The sequence below is a fragment of the Petaurus breviceps genome, unplaced genomic scaffold (assembly GCF_028583685.1).
Source record: "Petaurus breviceps papuanus isolate PSGF00001 unplaced genomic scaffold, PetGlider_PUasm1.0 189, whole genome shotgun sequence".
Classification (NCBI taxonomy): domain Eukaryota; kingdom Metazoa; phylum Chordata; class Mammalia; order Diprotodontia; family Petauridae; genus Petaurus; species Petaurus breviceps.
In genome coordinates this window covers 15165774-15185458 of record NW_027185809.1, presented here as the reverse complement: position 1 = coordinate 15185458, position 19685 = coordinate 15165774, and the positions used below count along the sequence as shown (strand labels likewise).

Below are 19685 nucleotides of genomic sequence, written 5' to 3'. Positions count from 1 at the left end.
AAGAATCTCAAAAGCTCAATGAGGAGAATCATTGCTTCGGAATTAGACTGGAGCAAATGGAAGCTAGTGACTTTATGAGAAATCAAGATGCTGTTAAACAGATCCAAACAAAAGAAAGAATAGAAGGCAATGTGAAATATCTCACGGGAAAAACCACTGACCTGGAAAATAGATCCAGGAGAGATAATTTAAAAATAATTGGACTACCTGAAAGCCATGATCAAAGTAAGAACCTAGAAATCATCCTCCAGGAAGTTCTCAAATAAAATTGCCCTGATGCTTTAGTATCAAAGGGCAAAATAGAGGTTGAAAGAATCCACCGAGGTTGGCCAGGTGGCTCAGCAAGTAAGAGCACACGGTCCAGTGTCGGGATGACCTGGGGATCAAATCTGGGCTCAGATACTTAGCACCACACCCAGAAATAACTGGCCGTGTAACTTTCAGCAAATTACTTAACCCCGATTGCTTAAAAAAAAAAAGAAAGAATCCACCGATCACCTCCTGAAAAAGATCCCAAAATGAAAACTCCTAGGAATATCATTGCCAGGTTCCGGAATTCCCAGATTAAGGAGAGAATATTACAAGCAGCCAGGAAGAAACAATTTGAATATTGTGGAAACACAATCAGGATAACCCAGGATCTGGCAGCTTCTACACTGAGGGATCGAAGGGCTTGGAATATGATATTCCGGAGGGCAAAGGAGCTGGGATTAAAACCAAGAGTCACCTACCCAGCAAAACTGAGTATCATGTTTCAGGGGAAAATGTGGTCATTCAGTGGAATAGAGGACTTTCAAGCATTCTTGCTGAAAAAAACAGAGTTGAACAGAAAATTTGACATTCAGATACAAGAAGCAAGAGAAGCATGAGAAGATACACAGGGAAAAGAAATTATAAGGAACTTATCAAGGTTGAACTATTAACATTCCTAAATGGAAAAGCAATAATTGTAATTTATGAAACTTTTCTCAGTAGTTGAAGGGAATATATACATATATATATATATACATATATATATGTGTGTGTGTCTGTGTCTATATATGAGGATATGTGGACATATGAATACATATGTGAATGTTTATATATACTTACAGGTATATATATACATAGATAGAGGGCACAGGACCAATTTAATAGGAAGGGATGATACTTAAAAGGTGAAATTAAGAGGTGAGAGAGGAATATAATGAGAGGAGATGGGGAGAGACAGAATGGGGTAAACTATCTTATACAGAAGAGGCAAGGGAAAATGATTACACCGGAGGGGAAGAATAGGAAGGCAAAAGGGAATGGGCAAACCTTATTCCCATTGAATTTGGCTTGGGGAGGGAATGAAATACACACTTAATAGGGTATCTCACCCTCTAGGAGAGTAGGGGGGGAAGAGGATGAGAAGGGGGATGATGGAAGGGAGGGAAGATGGGGGGGAAAGAAGTTGGAAGCACCCATTTTTGAAAAGGGACAGGATCAAAGTAGAGAATAGAACAAGTTGGAGGTGGGACAGGAGGGAGGGAAATATAGTCAGTCTTTTACAATATATCTACTATGTTTTTGTTTTGCATTAGCCACACATGTACAACCTATACTAAACTGCTTATGTTCCCAGTAAAGGTGGGTGACAAGGGAGGCAGGGAATGAATCTGGAGTTGAAAAGTTTTAAAATCAAATATTCAAATATGTATATACTCTTATTAATACTATTTTACATGTAATTGGGAAATAAGATATACAGGCACTGGGGCATAGAGATCCACTGGAAAAGTCGAAAGGGGTATGGGAGAAAATATGGGAGAGAGCAGATTGGAGGAGGGGATATCCTGTGGGACTGCTATTTTGGGGTGGTGGGTAGGGAAAAAAACGGGGAGAAAATTTGTAACTCAAAATATGGTGGAAATGAATGATGTAAATCAGAAGTTAATAAAGCATTTGGAAAAAAAAAATTACATGGTGGGGCAGCTACGTGGCACAGTGAATAGTGCACCAACCCTGGAGTCAGGAGGACCTGAGTTCAAATCTCATGTCAGACACTTAACACAAAAACTGGCCGTGTGACCTTGGGCAAGTCACTCAACCAATTGGGGCTTGCCATCCAAAAAGCAAAATTAAATTAAATTAAAAAAAAAAAGAATTACATGGTATGGGAAGAAAATATAAACAGAGTGCACTCTGCTGGTCATAGTAAAATGCCCCTGCTCTCCATACTTATTAGAAGCACACTCCAGGGGCGGCTTGGTGGTGCAGTGAATAGAGCACCAGCCCTGGAGTCAGGAGGACCTGAGTTCAAATTCAGCCTCAGACACTTAACACAAAAACTAGCCATGTGATCTTGGGGAAGTCACTTAACCTCAACTGCCCTCCAAAAAACAAAACAAGAAGCACACTCTATACCTCTTGGTTTTCTTTGCAGTAGTTTTTATGGCTAACTACTATGGGATGCTGCCTCTTGGTAAGACTTTAGACTCAAGATATAAGTATAAGAAGATGCACCCACCTCTGTTCATCTTGTACTGATCTTCAGGTATTTGCTTCCACTTCCCTAATATTTTAAGCTGTTGGGCCCCATTTTGGGGGACAAGGGTTAATTTATTTAGATGACAAAGGCACACAAGACTTAAGGATAAAAGGCAAATAAACACAACATACAATAATCTGATGAAATTTTACAACACCCTTTTAAAATTTTTACCTTTGCTCCTTATAACCTTCCCTGTATCCTTAAGAATGTTAGGATCTTTATCCCCAAAGAAAAAATGTTACTTTGTGTCATTTGTTAATAAGAAGCAAAAGAGGAAAATGGTTTCATGAATCACTTACACCAAGGAGCTTCATGATAAGTTCACGATCTTCTTCATCTTGGTCTTTATATTTTTCCTTCATTTTTTTTATTTTACTCTGTGGAGTCAAAAGACTGGTGTGAGAAATCCAAAAGTAGAAGAAAAGTCAATAATTATCTACTCAGGGAGGGGTTTTTCCATTCATTCATTCATCAGATATATATTGAATATCTAAGTCATGATAACGGATGCTATGGGGGACAAAAGAATGGATATAAAACAATCTTTGCACTCCATAGGCAGTCTTTACCTCTCTCTTGTCCTACACCTCAACACCAAATGTCTATTGGACATCTCATAGACCATGTCAAACTTGACATGCCAAAATAGAAACTCATAATCTTTCTCCCAAATTCCTCTCCTCTAGACAGCTGGGTAGCACAGCTGGGCCTAGTGTCAGGAAGACATGAGTTCAAATCCAGACTCAGACTAGCTATGTGACCCTGGCCAAGTCACTTAATTCCTGGTTGCCTCAGTTTCCTCACCTGTAAAATGGGGATAATAAAGGCACCAATGCACCTCCTCGTATATGAGGATAAAATAAAATGATATTTAGTAAGCCCTTAGCACAGTGCCTGGCACACAAGTATTTAGCAAATTTTATGTTTTGTTTCCTTTCTTCCTTCTATCCTTTTTACTGCTGAGGACAGCAACATGCTCTCAGTTATCTAAGGTGCAACCATAGTGTCATCCTCAACTCCTCACTCATACTTAGATATCCAATCTTTTGCTAAGTGTTCTCCTCTACATTCACACAGACACCAACTTGCTGTAGGTCCTCAGAATCTCACATCTGGACCACTGTAACAAACATTCTGTTTGCTGTCCCTGCCACAAATCTCTCCCTACTCCAGCCTACCCTCCACTCAGCTGCCAAAGTGATCTTTCTGAAGACAGGGGTAATCATGTGACATTGATGATGAGGCTATTACAAACATTCAGGTAAAGCATAATGGGGACAAAAGTAGGGGGTGGCAATGGGAACAAATAAGAAGGAATCGATGTAAGTTATTGTGGAGGTAGAACTGACAAGGCTTAAGGTGGAGTTTCTGAAGATGGACAAAGAATAAAGAGCAGAAGGGGACTGCTCTGAGACTTCAAGTCTAGATGATGGGAAGAGTGGGTTTGGGGTTTGTTTTGTTTTTTTTTTGCTAACCAATCTGTAGAAATGAGGAAGGGAAATTGATGTGAAGAGGAAAAATTTTTGGTCATGGTGAAATTACCTTGCTTTCCAGAAAGAGTAAGGACCAGACATAAAGACTTAAAAGTGAACCATATAAGAATAATGTATGTTTTTATGGGATAAGATTACTAAGTTTGGATACATAAAAAATTAAGAAAAAAAGAATGTACATAGGATCTTGCTGAGAACATATCTAGATGGGTTATGAATAGAACCCTGGACTTGGAGTCAGGAATATAATATTCAGATTTGTCCTCAAATACTTTCTGTGTGACCGTAGGTAAATCACCTGATCTATCCCTGTCTCAGTTTCCTCATTTGTGAAACAGGAATAGTAACAGCACCTGCCTTGTGGGATTCTTGTGAGGATGAAATGACATAATATTTATAAAGTATTTTTCCAACTGTTATTATCATTATTATTAATTGTGACTAACAGAAATGATTAATGTGCTCAATTAATCATAGTCATTAAATGTAGCTGATTCTAATGATGGTCAATATTGGTTTTCAAAAAATTTACTGGAGAGCAGCTAGGCAGCGCAGTGAGTAAAGCGCTGGCCCTGGAGTCAGGAGGACCTGAGTTCGGGTCCAGCCTCAGACCCTTAACACAAAAAAACTAGCCACATAACCTTGGGCAAGTTACTTAACCCCAAGTACCCTCCAAAAAGGCAAAAAAAAAATTTACTGAAAAATAAAACGTTTCTTAATAATTTATTTATAATAGCTAGCATTTTAAGATCTGCTATCAAGTTAACATATGTTAACTTATTTGATCCTCACAACAACCCTGTGATGTAAGTGCTACTTTTCTCCCCATTTAATATACGAGAAAACTAGAGGCAGAGTTTAAGTGAGTTCCCCAGAGTTACACAATCATTAGAGGTAGAATTCAAATTCAAGTCTTCTTGACAGCAAGTTCTATACTCTACTGTACTGTCTAGTGAAAAAGGAAAAGGCAAGAATTTACTTTTGGGGAATGTCTGTATGTGGTGGGTAGGAGGAGAAAAAAAAGCCAGAAAAGGAAAGAGAAAAAAAAGCCAGAAAGGTCAGAATAGAACCAGAAACTCACAGAACTTTAGAGGTCAACTGTCCAACTTCTTTATTTTATAGAAAAAGAACCTTGAAGCCTAGAGAAAAGTATTTTGCCCAAGGTTACATAGCTAATTATGATCAGTTGGACTTCAGGCCTCCACATTTTCCAGTATGCCAAGGAGCCTCCCAGCACAGATTACAGCAGGTCATGGGAGGAAAAAATTTTAAGGAGAGACTGACCAAGTGTCAGATGTTACAAAGAAATCATGAAGTATAAAAAGACTGGGAAAAAGACTTTAAATTTTGCATTTAGGAAACCATTTGTAGATTTCAAGAAAACAATTTCACTTGAATAATGGAAAAAGAAGGAAGATTGCAAGAAATCAGAGGATAATAAGGTCTAGGGACAATGAGTTTAAATGAACTCTTTGAGAAGCTTGTAGCAAAAGATATATAGGACAGCAGGAGTAGATGTTAATAAATTATTATGTGCTCTGAACAAATTCCTTTAGATTTATGATTTTTCAAAGAGAGCAGAATCTGAAGTCAGGAAGACTGAGTACAAATATGGCCTCAGACACTTGCTAGCTATGTGACTCTGGGTAAGTCAACCTCTCTTCCCTCCATTTTCCTCATCTGTGAAATGGGGATAATAATACCATCTACAATCCACGAGAGAGATAAAATAATAATTGTAAAGCACTTAGCACAGTGCTTGCTTGGCATATAGTAAGCACTATATAAATGTTAGCTATTAGTATTATTATGATAAGTAAAAGTATCAATGACCATAAGTCATTTAAAATCATGCTAAGAATTTTTTAAAAACCTCACAAAACTTCCAAGGTAAATTTAACAAAAGGCATTAAGACAGACTGGGACAAACAAGTTAACTTCTCTGGACCTCAATTTCCTCAAAAAATACTTAGATATGATCTCTTAGGTCCCTCCTACCTCTAAAATTTTAATCTATTATTATCTCCATTAACTAATTTTAATTTTTTCTACATCTTTTATTTCATTCAAAATAAAGAAAATCAGAACCAAATAAAATTTAATTTTTTTTTTTTTTGCTTTTTGGAGGGAGGAAGGCAGGGAAATCGGGGTTAAGTGACTTGCCCAAGGTCACAGAGCTAGTAAATATTAAGTGTCTGAGGACAGATTTAAACTCAGGTCCTCCTGACTTCAGAGCCGTTGCTCTATTCACTGTGCCACCTAGCCACCCCCAAACTCCATTTTTTAACAAACCATAGTTTAGTACTATTAGTACCTTCTGTCCTCTCTTCATCGGTTGTGGACCTAAAACAGTTTTGCTTGTATTTGGAGAAACTTCAGTTTTCAGTGTATTCTCTTTTTCCTTTCCCTCCAACATGTCTAAATCTGTTGAATCATTTGGCTGCTTTTTTTTCTTCATTTCCCTAAAAATGAACAAAACAGAAACTTCTGATATTTACTGAACCAAATCCTTTGAATCCAAAACAACTTTGTCAGCTCTGCCATAGTCAGATGGACCTGACTTTGAATCTTGTCTCATATATTTATTAGCTGTTGGACCCTGGGTAAATCACTTAATTTCTCTTAGTCTCAGTTTCCTCATTGACAAAATGGGGTCATAATAGCAATTACTCCACAGGGTTGTTGTACCATATAAAATAAAATGTAAAGCACTTTACAAACCTTAAAATGCTATAAAAGTGCTAGTATCAGTAAGACTGTAATGGGATTACCAATAAAGGCTCAACTATACCACTTGACATAAAAGCCTATATATATATAGCCAACTGTTTCCAATATAATTCAAAAAATGTGCAAATTGAATTCTGTGGTACATAAGACTTTAAAACAGTTTACCTAACTTTCTAACTTTGGCTCTCAACACTTACGTGTAAATGTCCTGGTGATTATAATTCTCTTCTAAGTGGTCTGTCATCCTCTATCCTTTCCCTCTTCTTATACAATCTATTGCTAAACTAACCTAAAACGTCACCTTGTACAATTGGTTATCTTGCTTTCAATGCCCTCTATCACTTGGCCCCCACCTACATCTTCAACCTTATTTCAAGTCCCAATTGCTCTAGCTAACCAAACTGATAAATAAGCCTTCTTTCCCTCCCAATGAATTCCTATAGTATTTTTCTAGATCACAAACTTGGGACTTCCCCCAGGCTACCCTTTATTGCTACTATTGTTTTTCTACAGTGTTTATGTCCTATTTCCCCTAATCAACTGAAAATCAGAAGGGCAATCACAATATTTCCATTGTTCTAGTCTCAAAACCTGGTACATTTTTTTACATCTAGTGGGCCCTAATGTTGGTAATGATTTGCTACAGATATACTGCTCTGACCTTCTAAGCCCATGTTATGAATCCCCTGAAATTTCTAGGTCTCTTTCCAGTTCGGAGCTATTGCCTACTCTTCTTCATATGATAGAATACAAAAAAAAAGAATTTTTATAGCCCACCCCTTAAATTTTTTAAAAGTCTCTTTTACATGAAGTTTTTCCTGATTAACTTCATTTTTATCCTTTAGTCTAACCAATACATTCAGGAACCATCTTCCACTTCTAATACTTGTATATTTATATATATATTTTAATATATATATATATATATTAATGAAAAGCTCCCTAAGGAAAAGGCCAATATCTTTTCTTTAATATGTGCTCTCTAGGGCAAAGAACCTATTTTGTTGCTTATAGGTGCTCAACAGAGAAATATGACTGAATCAATGTTCAAACCCTCAAAAATCTGACTCCATCCTCCCTGGCTTTCCTTATCTCATACTATTTTCCTTCCTTTGTTCTTCATTCCACTCAAACTGACTGCCCATTTTCCATTCTGCTGTCCTTACTCATGGAGGCCCATCTGCCATCTACTAAAACCCCTCTCCTGTAGCGAACTTTCAGAAGTTTCTTGGCTTCGCTAATGAAATGTTCCCCTTCACTATATTATTATCTGAAAGGCTACGGGGCAGACAAGCAAAAGGATGTATTATGAAGGGAACGTTCTGGGGTCCCTTGACCTCGCTAGGTATATTCCCCTGTCCTATACAGTTACCTGCAAAGATTACGGGCAGATAGAAAGAGGGTGTGTAATCTTTTTTGTTTATGCCTCCAGAATAATATCCTAGAATATCCTATAATATCCAGAATAATGTCCTAGAATAATACCCTAATAAAAGTAAACTAACCTTGAGCAAGGATAAATAGTAAACAGGATTAAGGGAGGCTCCTTCTACATTATCTGCATTCCTTTGAAGGAGGATCTTTCTACATTATCTGCATTCTTTTGGGGTATCTACATTCTCTTAGGGGGCATAAAAACTCTGTGAGCTCCTTGTATGTATGGCTGTGTATGAAATGGTCCTGTAATAAACAGACTATTGATTACACCCCCATCTCATTATTCTCATCCCTCGCTAGCCCACCAACTGCGCTGGCCGTGGTATCTCTCCCACCTTTCAAAGCTGAATTCAGATGTCACTCCTCCATCAAGATTTCCCTATTCTTTCCCAACATCCCAACATCTGTATTTATCCCAGCTGGGATCTCCTTACTTTCTCCTTTAATCAACAGTTATTTCAGTTCTTCTTTCCCTCCTTCATGGAGATCATGACCTATCTTAGTATTCCCAACACCTAGTGCCTCACCTAGGAGGCATTCAACAAGTATTTGTCAGATTGAATTTGGGACTTAGTAAGATAAGATCAATGACCAAATTAATACTAGTGATATAAAGTCTGGATCTTGAAACAGAAAAACTTTTTACATTTAACCATTAAAAATTAAATGGGAACATAATTATATGCCTTTTATTCTGAGACTTATAAGCAGGTAATTTCAATTTGATAAAACTGATCTTTGAAAAGAGACAGCTGATGTGTCAGCTAAACTATCATTAGCTACAAATCAAAATGTTTGCTTTTTGAAAATACAAGTAGTTTTACCTTCGCTCCTTGGCTGACAAATGCCTCCGGCCATGTAATTTACTGTCATTCTATTAAGCCAAAGAAACAAGCAAAAAGAAAACAAACAAAAATAAACCCCAATACTAATGACTTTTCAAATATTAAAAACAAAAGCAAAAAATGTTTTATGAATGCCTTTCACTCTCTCTAGTGACAAAGAAAATTAAAATCACTTAAAGAAGCAAAACATATCTCATTCAGAAACCTTACTTGATAATATATATGATATTCTGACCTACTGAACCCCCTACCTCTCTGCCAAGAGAGGGCATCTTTTTCATCATCTCTTTTTCACAGGTTTTTCTATCACTCAGGGTTCAACTTACTTTTAGTGTTCTTTTCAACAATTTTGTTGTCATTGTTTATGTTGCTGTCTTGTATCCGCTTGTTTAATCTTCATTAGCACATACAAATTTTGCCATGTTTCTCTGAATTCCTGATTTCCATCATTATTTACTAAATAACAATGTTCCATCATTTCAGCCATTTCCCCAACGATGGGCACCACCTACTTTGCTTCCACTTCTTTGCTACCAAAAACAGTAATGCTATGACTATTTTGGTATAAAATGGGCTTTTATTTCAGTTTTTCACTTTCTTGCAGTATAAGCCCAGCAGTGAGACTGCATCAAAGAATAGGGGCAATTTATCACTTTTCTTCCCTGATTCTAAATTGAAATCCAACATACTTGAATCACATCCCCCCAGAACTCCTCCAATACTGTTTCCATCTGGTTTTTTAAAATCCTTTTTATGAAGCAAAGCAATTTTCTATTGTTTTAATTTGCATTTCTTTTACTACTGGTGTTTTAGATTTAGAAATATAAGACACTAGTAACACTGCTGCAAATACTTTCCTACTCTACCCCTTCACCTGTGTTAAAATGATTTCAATATTATGTATTCAGAATCACCTATTTTATCTTTTATGGTTTCTTTCATTCCTTGTCCCATTAAGATTTCTCTTCCTAACCACTGTTGTGAAAGGTTCTTGGTCTCATTCTAATGTTAAAGGTGTAATCTTTTATACTCAGATCACATCCATTTTGAGCTTATTGTCACATATGACATAATATATTTGGTCTAATCCTAATTTCTACCAAATTACTGGTCAAAAAGATTACTTTCTTCATTTGAAAGTACACATATTACTATTTTCTTTTAAAACCTCAGTAGACAACTTACCACATCAGAAGAATCTTCTCTGGCAACTATTTTCTGGAAGGATCTATGAAAACAAGAATAAATTCAGTTATTTATTAGTGGTGCTCTAAAATCACCTTAGGCCTCAAAATAAAATACTCCCAACATACTGTTTTTCATTAATAATCCTACAAATAAATCTAGGGTAAAAATCTATGTAATATTGCTTTTTTCAGTTTTCTATACAATGCTTCTCCCCTATATTATTATTCTTCACTTGGACAAGAGGCTTAAGGTGTATTTTAAGCTTTCTGTGAGGCCATCTGTTTTATACAGTCAATTTAGGAAACGATAGCCTTGAGTTTCTTTCTAATTTCATCTAGGTTAGTTAAAATCAGATTTCATGAAGATTTTCATATATACTATATTTTTTAACTTGGGACATTATGCAGTTGGTTTTTTTTAAAAAAAGAATTATCGGGTGTGCAGAGGCAGGCCAGGAAGGCTCGGCTGGGAAGAGGCCTGACCAACAAGGGGGGCAAGTCATCCCACCAACCCTAGGCCTATCACCAAAGGACTGGGACTGGAAAGAGCAAGGTAAGAACCAAATGCAGGGCCCCTGTCCAGGACAGCAAATACTCCTGGGACTACCACTCCATAGCCCAGAAATTTTAAAAATGCCCCTATCAGGACCTCCAAGGACCAGGATGGCAGAGTGAAGGGAGCCTGCTCCAAATCCCCTGCCTGCCCCCCCCCCCCAACATAGTAACTATTGTCCCAGGGCAAAAAGAGTAAAGGGCCCTGCCTCTAAACGGGTAGAAAGCAGACTACAAAGATTCTGGAGTCCTACTATCCTCAGAGGGAGGAACCAAACTCAGGGGGAGACAATGTGGACTCCACACCCACAGATGAAACATCAACAGGGAATGGGTCCCAAGCACAGAAAGCTCTCTTGATGAGCTCAAAAGGAACTTTGAAAACCAAATGAGGGAGACAGAAGACAAAATGAATAATTCTTTTAAATTCAAAATTGCAGAATTAGAAAAACATTATAATGAAGAAAATATCTCCTTGATAAGAAAAGTGTTTGATATGGAAAAGGAGCTCCAAAAACTAACCGAGGAAAATAATTTGCTAAAAACTAGAATCAACCAAATTGAAACAAATAACTCTATGAGGAACCAAGAATTAGTCAAAAAATACAACAAGATTAGAAAAAGAGGTAAAATATCTCAATGGAATAATAACTGACCTGGAAAACAGATCCAGGAGAGATAATCTGAGAATCATAGGCCTACCAGAAAATCATGATGAAAAAATGAGCCTGGACAACATTCTCCAAGAGCTCATCAAGGAAAACTGCCCTGAGATACTAGAACCTGAGGGTAAAACAGAAATCGAGAGAATCCACCGGACACCTGCTGAAAGAGATACCAAATTGAAAAGTCTGCAAAATGTTGTGACCAAACTCCAGAACTACCAGGTAGTTCAAGTGGCCAGAAAGAAAAAATTCAAATATCGAGGGTCCACAGTGAGGATTGCACAGGATTTGGCAGCCTCTACACTGAAAGATCGGAGGCAGTGGAATTCAATTTTCCGCAAGGCAAAAGAGCTTGGGTTACAACCAAGGATCACATTCCCAGCGAGACTGAGCATATTCTTCCAGGCAAAGAGATGGTCATTCAATGATATAACAGATTTCCAGACCTTCCTGGTGAAAAAGCCAGAGGTCAATGGAAAATTCAACCTCCAATTACCAGATGCAAGAGTGACACAGAAAGGTAAACAAGGAAAACACACACACACACACACACACACACCCTGTTATTTGATAAAAGCAAACTGTTTATAGACAAGTAGAGGGTATGAGTATAAATTACACAAAATGACGATTAAAAAAAATCTTATTAAGGGCTACAAAGGGACTGCAATAGAAGAAGAGGAATGAAGTGGAAAAGGGTAAATTATGCCACACAAAGAGGCATAAAAACAATATAGCAGAGGAAAAGAAGGGAGGGAGATGAGTATTACATGAGCTTTTCCCTCATTGGGTCTGGGGCAAGAAGGGAATAACACAACCAGTTAAGCATAGGACTCTATGGAGAAGAGACGCAAAACGTATCATATTAGAGGGAAAGAGGGGAGGGAGAGAAGCTCCACATGAGATTTGTTCCTGTCATGCTTGGTGAAGAAATAACATACTTTGTTAAGTATAAAAATATCCTACAAGCAGTAGGAGGGGGAAAGGGCTATGAAAGGGGGGGGGGGGGGTTGGAAGGGGGGGAAGAAGTAAGGGGAAAGGGGAGGAAAAGAGAGGGGTCTGATAAGGGAATACTGAAGGAGGCGGTAGACAAAAGGAAAACTATTAAGGAGGGGAAGAGAGAAGGGGATAAAAAATATAAGCATTAACAGGGGAGGGAATAGGATAGAGGGAAAGAAACAGATAATAATCATAACTGTGAAGGTGAATGGAATGAGCTCTCTCATAAAATGGAGGCAGACAGCATGATGGATTAAAAATCATAATGCTACAATATGCTGTTTACAAGAAACACATCTGAAACAGAGGGATACACACAGGGTAAAGGTAAAAGGCTGGAGTAAAATATATCATGCCTCAGCTAAAGTAAAAAAAGCAGGGGTAGCAATCCTTATCTCAGATAAAGCAAAAGCAAAAATTGACCTAATTAAAAGAGATAAGGAAGGAAACTATACCCTGCTAAAAGGCACCATTGAGAATGAAGCAATATCATTACTTAACATATATGCACCAAATGGTATAGCATCCAAATTCCTAGAGGAGAAGGTAAGGGAATTAGAGAAATAGAGAGCAAAACTATACTAGTGGGGGACCTCAATCTCCCTCTCTCTGAACTTGATAAATCCAACCTCAAAATAAATAAGAAGTTAAAGAGGTAAATAGAATTTTAGAGAGGGTAGGTATGATAGATCTCTGGAGAAAACTGAATGGGGATAAAAAGGAATATACCTTCTTCTCAGTGGTACATGGCACATACACAAAAACTGACCATGTACTAAGGCAAAAATATCAAATACATCATTCTCAGATCATGATGCAATAAAAATCACATGCAATAAAGGGCCATGGAAAAATAGGCTAAAAACGAATTAAAAACTAAACAATTTAATCCTAAAGAATGAGTGGGTCAAACAAGAAATTACAGAAACAATCAGATGAAACTTCATTCAAGAAAATGGTAACAATGAGACAACATACCAAAATTTGTGGGATGCAGCAAAGGCAATTCTTAGGGGAAGTTTTATATCCCTGAATGCATACATGAATAAATTAGAGAAAAGGGAGGTCAATGAATTGGACATGCAATGGAAAAAGTTAGAAAAAGAACAAATTGAAAATCCCCAATTAAATACTAAATTAAAATTCTGAAAACCAAAGGAGAGATTAATAAAATTGAAATTAAGAAAACTATTGAATTAATATTTATTAATTCCATTAAAAACTCAAAACCAAGAGCTGGTTTTATGAAAAAACCAATAAAATTGATAGACCCTTAGTCAATATGATAAAAAAAAGGAAGAAAACCAAATTATGAGTATCAAAAATGAAAAGAAATGCTAGGGATGGTGGACTAGCTATACCAGATTTTAATCTGTAGTATAAAGCAGCCGTCCTCATAGAGTAGTGGATTAATGGAATAGATTGGGTATACAAGACTCAGCAGTCAATGACTGTAGTAATCTACTGTTTGATAAACCCAAAGACTCCAGATTTAGGGATAAGAACTCACTATTTGACAAAAACTGATGGGAAAACTGGAATATGTATGGCTGAAACTGGGTATAGACCATTATCTAACACCATATACCAAAATAAAGTCTAAATGGGTGCATGATCTAGGTATAAAGGCTGATACTCTAAGCAATCTGTGAAAGCAAAGAATAGTTTACCTGTCAGATTTGTGGTGAAGGGAAGACTTTATGAACAAATAAGAATTAGAGGGCAATATAAAATGCAATATGGATAATTTTGATTACATTAAATTGAAAAACTTCTGTACAAACAAAGCCAATGTAACCAGGATTAAAAGGGAAGTGGAAAATTGGGAAAGAATTTTTACAATCTAAGTCACTGATAAAGGACTCATTTTTAAAATATACAGAGAATTGAGTCAAATCTGTAAGAATACAAGTCATTCCCCAATCAATAAATGGTCAAAGGATATGAACAGGGAGTTTACAGAAGAAGAAATTAAGGATATTTATAAGTATATGAAAAAATGCTGTAAATCACTATTGATTAGAGAAATGCAAATCAAAACAACTCTGAGGTATCACATCTCACCAGTCAGATTGGCTAAGATGACAAAACAGGAAAATGACAAATGCTGGAGAGGATGTGGGCAAATTGAACCACTAATGCATTGCTGGTAGAGTTGTGAACTGATCCAACCTCTCTGCAGAGCAATCTGGAATTATGCCCAAAGGGCTATAAATAATTTTATACCCTTTGACCCAGCAATACCACTTCTAGGGTTGTATCCCAAAGATATCACAGAAGTAGGAAAAAGACCCATATGTACAAAAATATTTATAGAAGCTCTTTTTGTGGTGGCAAAGAACTGGAAATTAAGGGGGTGCCCATTAATTGGGTAATGGCTGAACAAGTTATGGTATATGTATGTTATGGAATACTATTGTGCAATAAGACACAAGGAACAGATGTACTTCATATTTACCTGGAGAGGCTTATACGAACTGATGCTGAGTGAGAAGAGTAGAGCCAGGAGGATTTGTACACAATTACAGACACAACATATGTGCGACAACTAACTTTGATAAACTGGACTCTTCTCAGCAATCCAGAGTCATGAGTCAACCCCAAGACTCATGATGGAGAGAGATGTTTACATCCAGAGAAAGAACTGAGATTGAAACCAGATTGAAGCAAACTACCTGCCCTTTTTTGTTTTCTTGTTTGGTTTTGTTTCCTCTTTCCCATTCTTCATGCCATCTGATACAATCCTTCTTTATAACCTTACTAATGCCTAATGTGAAAGTATTTGCAGATGCTATACTTGATTATATGCTGCCATGGAGGGGCTGGGGTGGAGGGGGGAGGGAGAGAAAATCTGAAACTCTGAAAAAAAGGAACTGTGGTAATGAATCTTGTAAACTAAAAGTAAACTAATTAATAAATACCAAAAAAAATTTAAAGATTAAAAAAAAAAAGAATTATCCTGTGAAATGGTATAACTGTTATGGAAATCAATGTGGAATTATGAAAATAAAATGACTAAGATGTCCATACCCTTTGAATCAGAGACTCCATTACTAGGCTTATAATCTATCAATAAGAAGAAAGTTCCCACATACACAAAAATATTAAGAGCAGCACTTTTTGTGATAGCAAAAAATTGGAAACAAGGTAGATGTCCATTGATTGGGGAAAGACTACAAATTGTGGTACATGAATATAATGGAATATTACTGTCCTGTAAGATATTATACATAAGAAGAATACAGAAAAATATGGATTTACATGAACTGATACAGAGTGAAGGAAGCAGGACCAAGAAAACAATGTACATAATAACTATGACAGCATAAATGGAAAGAACTATCAAAAAAGGATCAAAAGTGAATTTAACGAGATTACAAAGATCAAATATGATTTGAATTAACACATATGAGAAGAAGACTTAGATCCACCCCTACCCTTCATGGAAATGAGAGGTCCACAGATGCTACACATACTTTTTCAGACATGTTCAATGTACCAACCAATTGTGCTCATTTTTTCCTCTTAAAAAAAATAGTAATTGGGGTGGCCAGGTAGCACAGCGAGTAAGAGCACCAGCTCCAGTGTCAGGATGACCTGGAGATCGAATCCTGGGCTCAGACACTTAGCAACCACCCAGAAACACCTGGCCGTGTAACCTTGAGCAAGTTACTTAACCCCAATTGCTTAGGGGCAGCCAGGTGGCTCAGCGAGTAAGAGCACCAGCTCCAGTGTCAGGATGACCTGGAGATCGAATCCCGGGCTCAAACACTCAGCACCACACCCAGAAATAACTGGCTGTGTAACCTTGAGCAAATTACTTAACCCCAATTGCTTAAAAAAAAAATACTAATTGTTATACAGCATGGTTCTCTGGGAAGGTGAGGGAAGGATACTGGGGAACAATATGATAATATAAAAAACAAATGACATCAATTAAAACTTATTTTAAAAAACAAACAAGGAATTATCATCAGCCCTAATTTACTACATAAAACTTCACATTCTCCACTTAGCCTTATTAATTACCTTTGGGATTGAAGGTGAGATAGATCAATTGTAGTATCTGGGTAATTTAATGACAGTTCAGATTCATCTTTCCCTTTATTTGCTGTCTCCTGACCTGTTTTCATCCTTCCTTGAGATTCCTTGTCATCCTCATTGTCACCACAGTCTTCACCACCATCAACATCATCATCGTCATCATCTGAACTCTCTTCTTTTACTGATCCTTCTTTCAGCCTGTTTTTATCATTTTGAATGTTAATGACCTCTTGATCCATTTGAGAACTTACTTCCCTTTTGTCTAGACTTTCAAAAGTCTCTTCTTGATCTTCTCCATTGCTGCTATCATGATCATCTGCATCAGAATAATGAAATTTAAAGTATAAAGTAGACTGGATAAAGAAGCCAGGACAAGTATTTTTTTTTCCAGTTCTACTGGTAACTTTTGTTTTCATACAAACCGTTTCCCTTTAACCTGCTCCCCCAATTGAGACTTCCCTTAAAATAAAGATCATTTAAGCAAAACCATTAAGACATAGTGGCCATATCTGTAAGCAAATGCCACACTACACACCTGTAGTCCACCACCTACCTCTCTCTTAAAAAGAAGTGGGTTTCAACATCATTAAATAACATTGATTCCTGAAGTTTTGAGGAACAGGAAGCTAACTAAAAAATGCTTTCCGGCTCTGCGGGCAGAAGACTCAGGCTACCACTTCAAAGGCTCAATGATCATCTGACTGTGGGCAGTTTCATGCAATTTCTAGTATATGACTCAACTTCTATTTATTATTTTCATAAAATAAGAACAAAACAAATAAAGGAATATATATGTTTACTTTTGTAGTTTCTACATTGCTGAACCAAATGAAGTAATACAAAATTACTACTCAGGGTTAGAGAATAACTACAAAAATGCCCTTTAGAAAGCCAAGGGACAGCCTGGTAGAATAATGAAAGGAGAAAGGGAGGAATCACAGGAATAGGATGTGTGATGCAACAGGAATGGGAATATTCAACTAAGGTAACTCCTTCTACCAAAATACATCAGAAAAGCAAAGAGTTACTTGGGGTACTGAAAGGTTAAAGGACTTGTCCAGGACCACAAAGCCAGTGAGGGTGGATTTGAACTCAGCTCTTCCTGGCTCTGAGGCCTGTTTGCCTACTACACCATAGTTTCTCATATTTTTTGTACATTTCTTATGCAAATCTTATCTAAAATGTATATTAGAGCCTATACCAGACTGCATGCTGTAATGGGAAGGGAGGAATGGAGGGAGGTGGAGAAAATTTAAAACTTATAGAAGTGAATGCTGAAAACTAAAAATAAATTTATTTATTTTTAAAAAATCTTATCTAAAGGGAATCAAACTAATTTGTTTTAATTAACAAAATACCACTTAACATAGGGCAAATAAATCCCAAGTCAAAATCCCAAAAGGATACACAATTTCCTCAACATAGGGAACTAGAGAAGGTGAGGTCTCTACCAATGCAGATCACAATTCACTATGAGTGACTTAGTACAAAAGTCCTATGGAGTGCTGGTGGCCCATAGGGGTAAATGAACTTGCCTAGGGCAACAAAGCTACTAACTGTAAGAAATGGAATTTGAACCAAAGTCTTCTTGATTCTAAACCCAACACTCCAACCAATTTACAACACAGACTCTACAATAATAAACTACACTTACTGAAAATTCAACTGTGCATCATTTATAATTCTTAGGCACAAAATTAAGTACTAATTTGACATATTTCTAAATTATCTTTGTGAAATCTTTTATTCTACTTTTGCTCAAATTAATTTTTTTTACTATTTTAGCAGATAATCAAATCTACTATAAATATTAGCTTTAGTTATAGTCTGAAGTAAACAGTTTCTAGTTTGAGAATGACAAACATTAAATGCCTACCTACTATGTGCAAGGCACTGTAGCTATAAAGACAAAAGGAAACCAAAATTCAGAATAGTTAACAATCTAGGAAAACAAACATATCTGTTCAAATTATACTAAATGAAATTCATTCTTTTAATTAAAATATGTTTTTAGGGGGCTACTAGGTGGTGCAGTGAGTAAAGCCCCAGCCCCGGGGTCAGGAGGACCCGAGTTCAGTTCTGGCCTCAGGCACTTAACACCCACACAAAAAAACTAGCCGTGTAACCTTGGGTAAATTACTTAACAGCAATTGCCCTCCAAAAAAGGAAAAAAAAATGTTTTTAGAAATTTATTGAAATTAACAACCACTAGTTATCAAATTTAATAAAATCCATGAATACCTGGTGACTCCATTTCTTCTGAAACTAGCTTACTAGTGCTGCTAGACACTGTCTCCAAATCTTCATCTTGAATTCTGACTTTCCGTTCTCCTCGATGTCTCCAAACACATGGTTCATCTACCTAGAGAATCAATTTTCACTTGAGTGATTTTTGTCTAAGTTTCTAATGAAATAGAAGAAAAAATAACTAGGGAAATGAAGAGTACCTTAAACAAGAAACTAAACCCCATCATAAGATATGAGGGAGGAAGAAAATTCTTCTTTCCTAAAAAAGATAATTTCTATGTCAAAATATACAAAATTATCAGCTTCCCATATTCCACTACATGACAAATTATGCAGAAATATATGCTATTCAAGATATCTATATTATGTATAATGAACAGTTAGTGGGCAGTAGATGTACATGGTTGTCCCCAGTTTTAGATATCACATATTTTTTTTTTTTAAAGCAATTGGGGTAAAGTAACTTGCTCAAGGTTACACGGCCAGTTATTTCTGTGTGTGGTGCTGAGTATCTGAGCCCAGATTCGATCCCAGGTCGTCCCGACACTGGAGCCAGTGCTCTTACTTGCTGCGCCACCTGGCCACCCCTACATATCACATCTTAAAAAGATGAATGTGCTTTCATCAGTCTCTTCTATTGTAACTTCATGCCACATAGCCATATTAGACCAACTGGATGTAATGGGAATGCAAATTTGGAAGATCTTCCCTGCCCCTAGGCTAAAGTGCACCTGAAGCCTGAGGTGGGAGGCTTGTTTTTCAGTAGATACTTTTTGATTGGCCAGTGGGTCAATAAGGTTGTCACATTCTCTGAGCCAGGAGAAGGCTATATAAGCCCTGATGTGTAGCTTTGTTTTGGGGGCTAACTTTGAGAAGTGTTCTGTGATTTGATCTGTATTCTGGGAAGCCGTTGTCCAGGGCCCCCCTGGCTTTGAAAAACCCAGATGTGGAAACCCAGATGTTGACTGGGT

The 19685-nt window shown here is 37.0% G+C and overlaps 1 protein-coding gene across 1 annotated transcript in view; it reads right to left on the bottom strand.

Moving 5' to 3' along the window:
• NEMF (nuclear export mediator factor) overlaps positions 1-19685 on the bottom strand; it is an 87932-nt gene that overhangs the window by 12640 nt on the left and 55607 nt on the right. Inside the window, exons 21-27 of the mRNA XM_069091965.1 lie at positions 18915-18973; positions 18709-18829; positions 16453-16783; positions 10206-10248; positions 9000-9049; positions 6323-6470; positions 2815-2892 (exon numbers count right to left, since the gene is read on the bottom strand). Coding sequence (XP_068948066.1) covers positions 2815-2892; positions 6323-6470; positions 9000-9049; positions 10206-10248; positions 16453-16783; positions 18709-18829; positions 18915-18973 — 830 coding nt within the window. The remainder of the gene's footprint in view (positions 1-2814; positions 2893-6322; positions 6471-8999; positions 9050-10205; positions 10249-16452; positions 16784-18708; positions 18830-18914; positions 18974-19685) is intronic.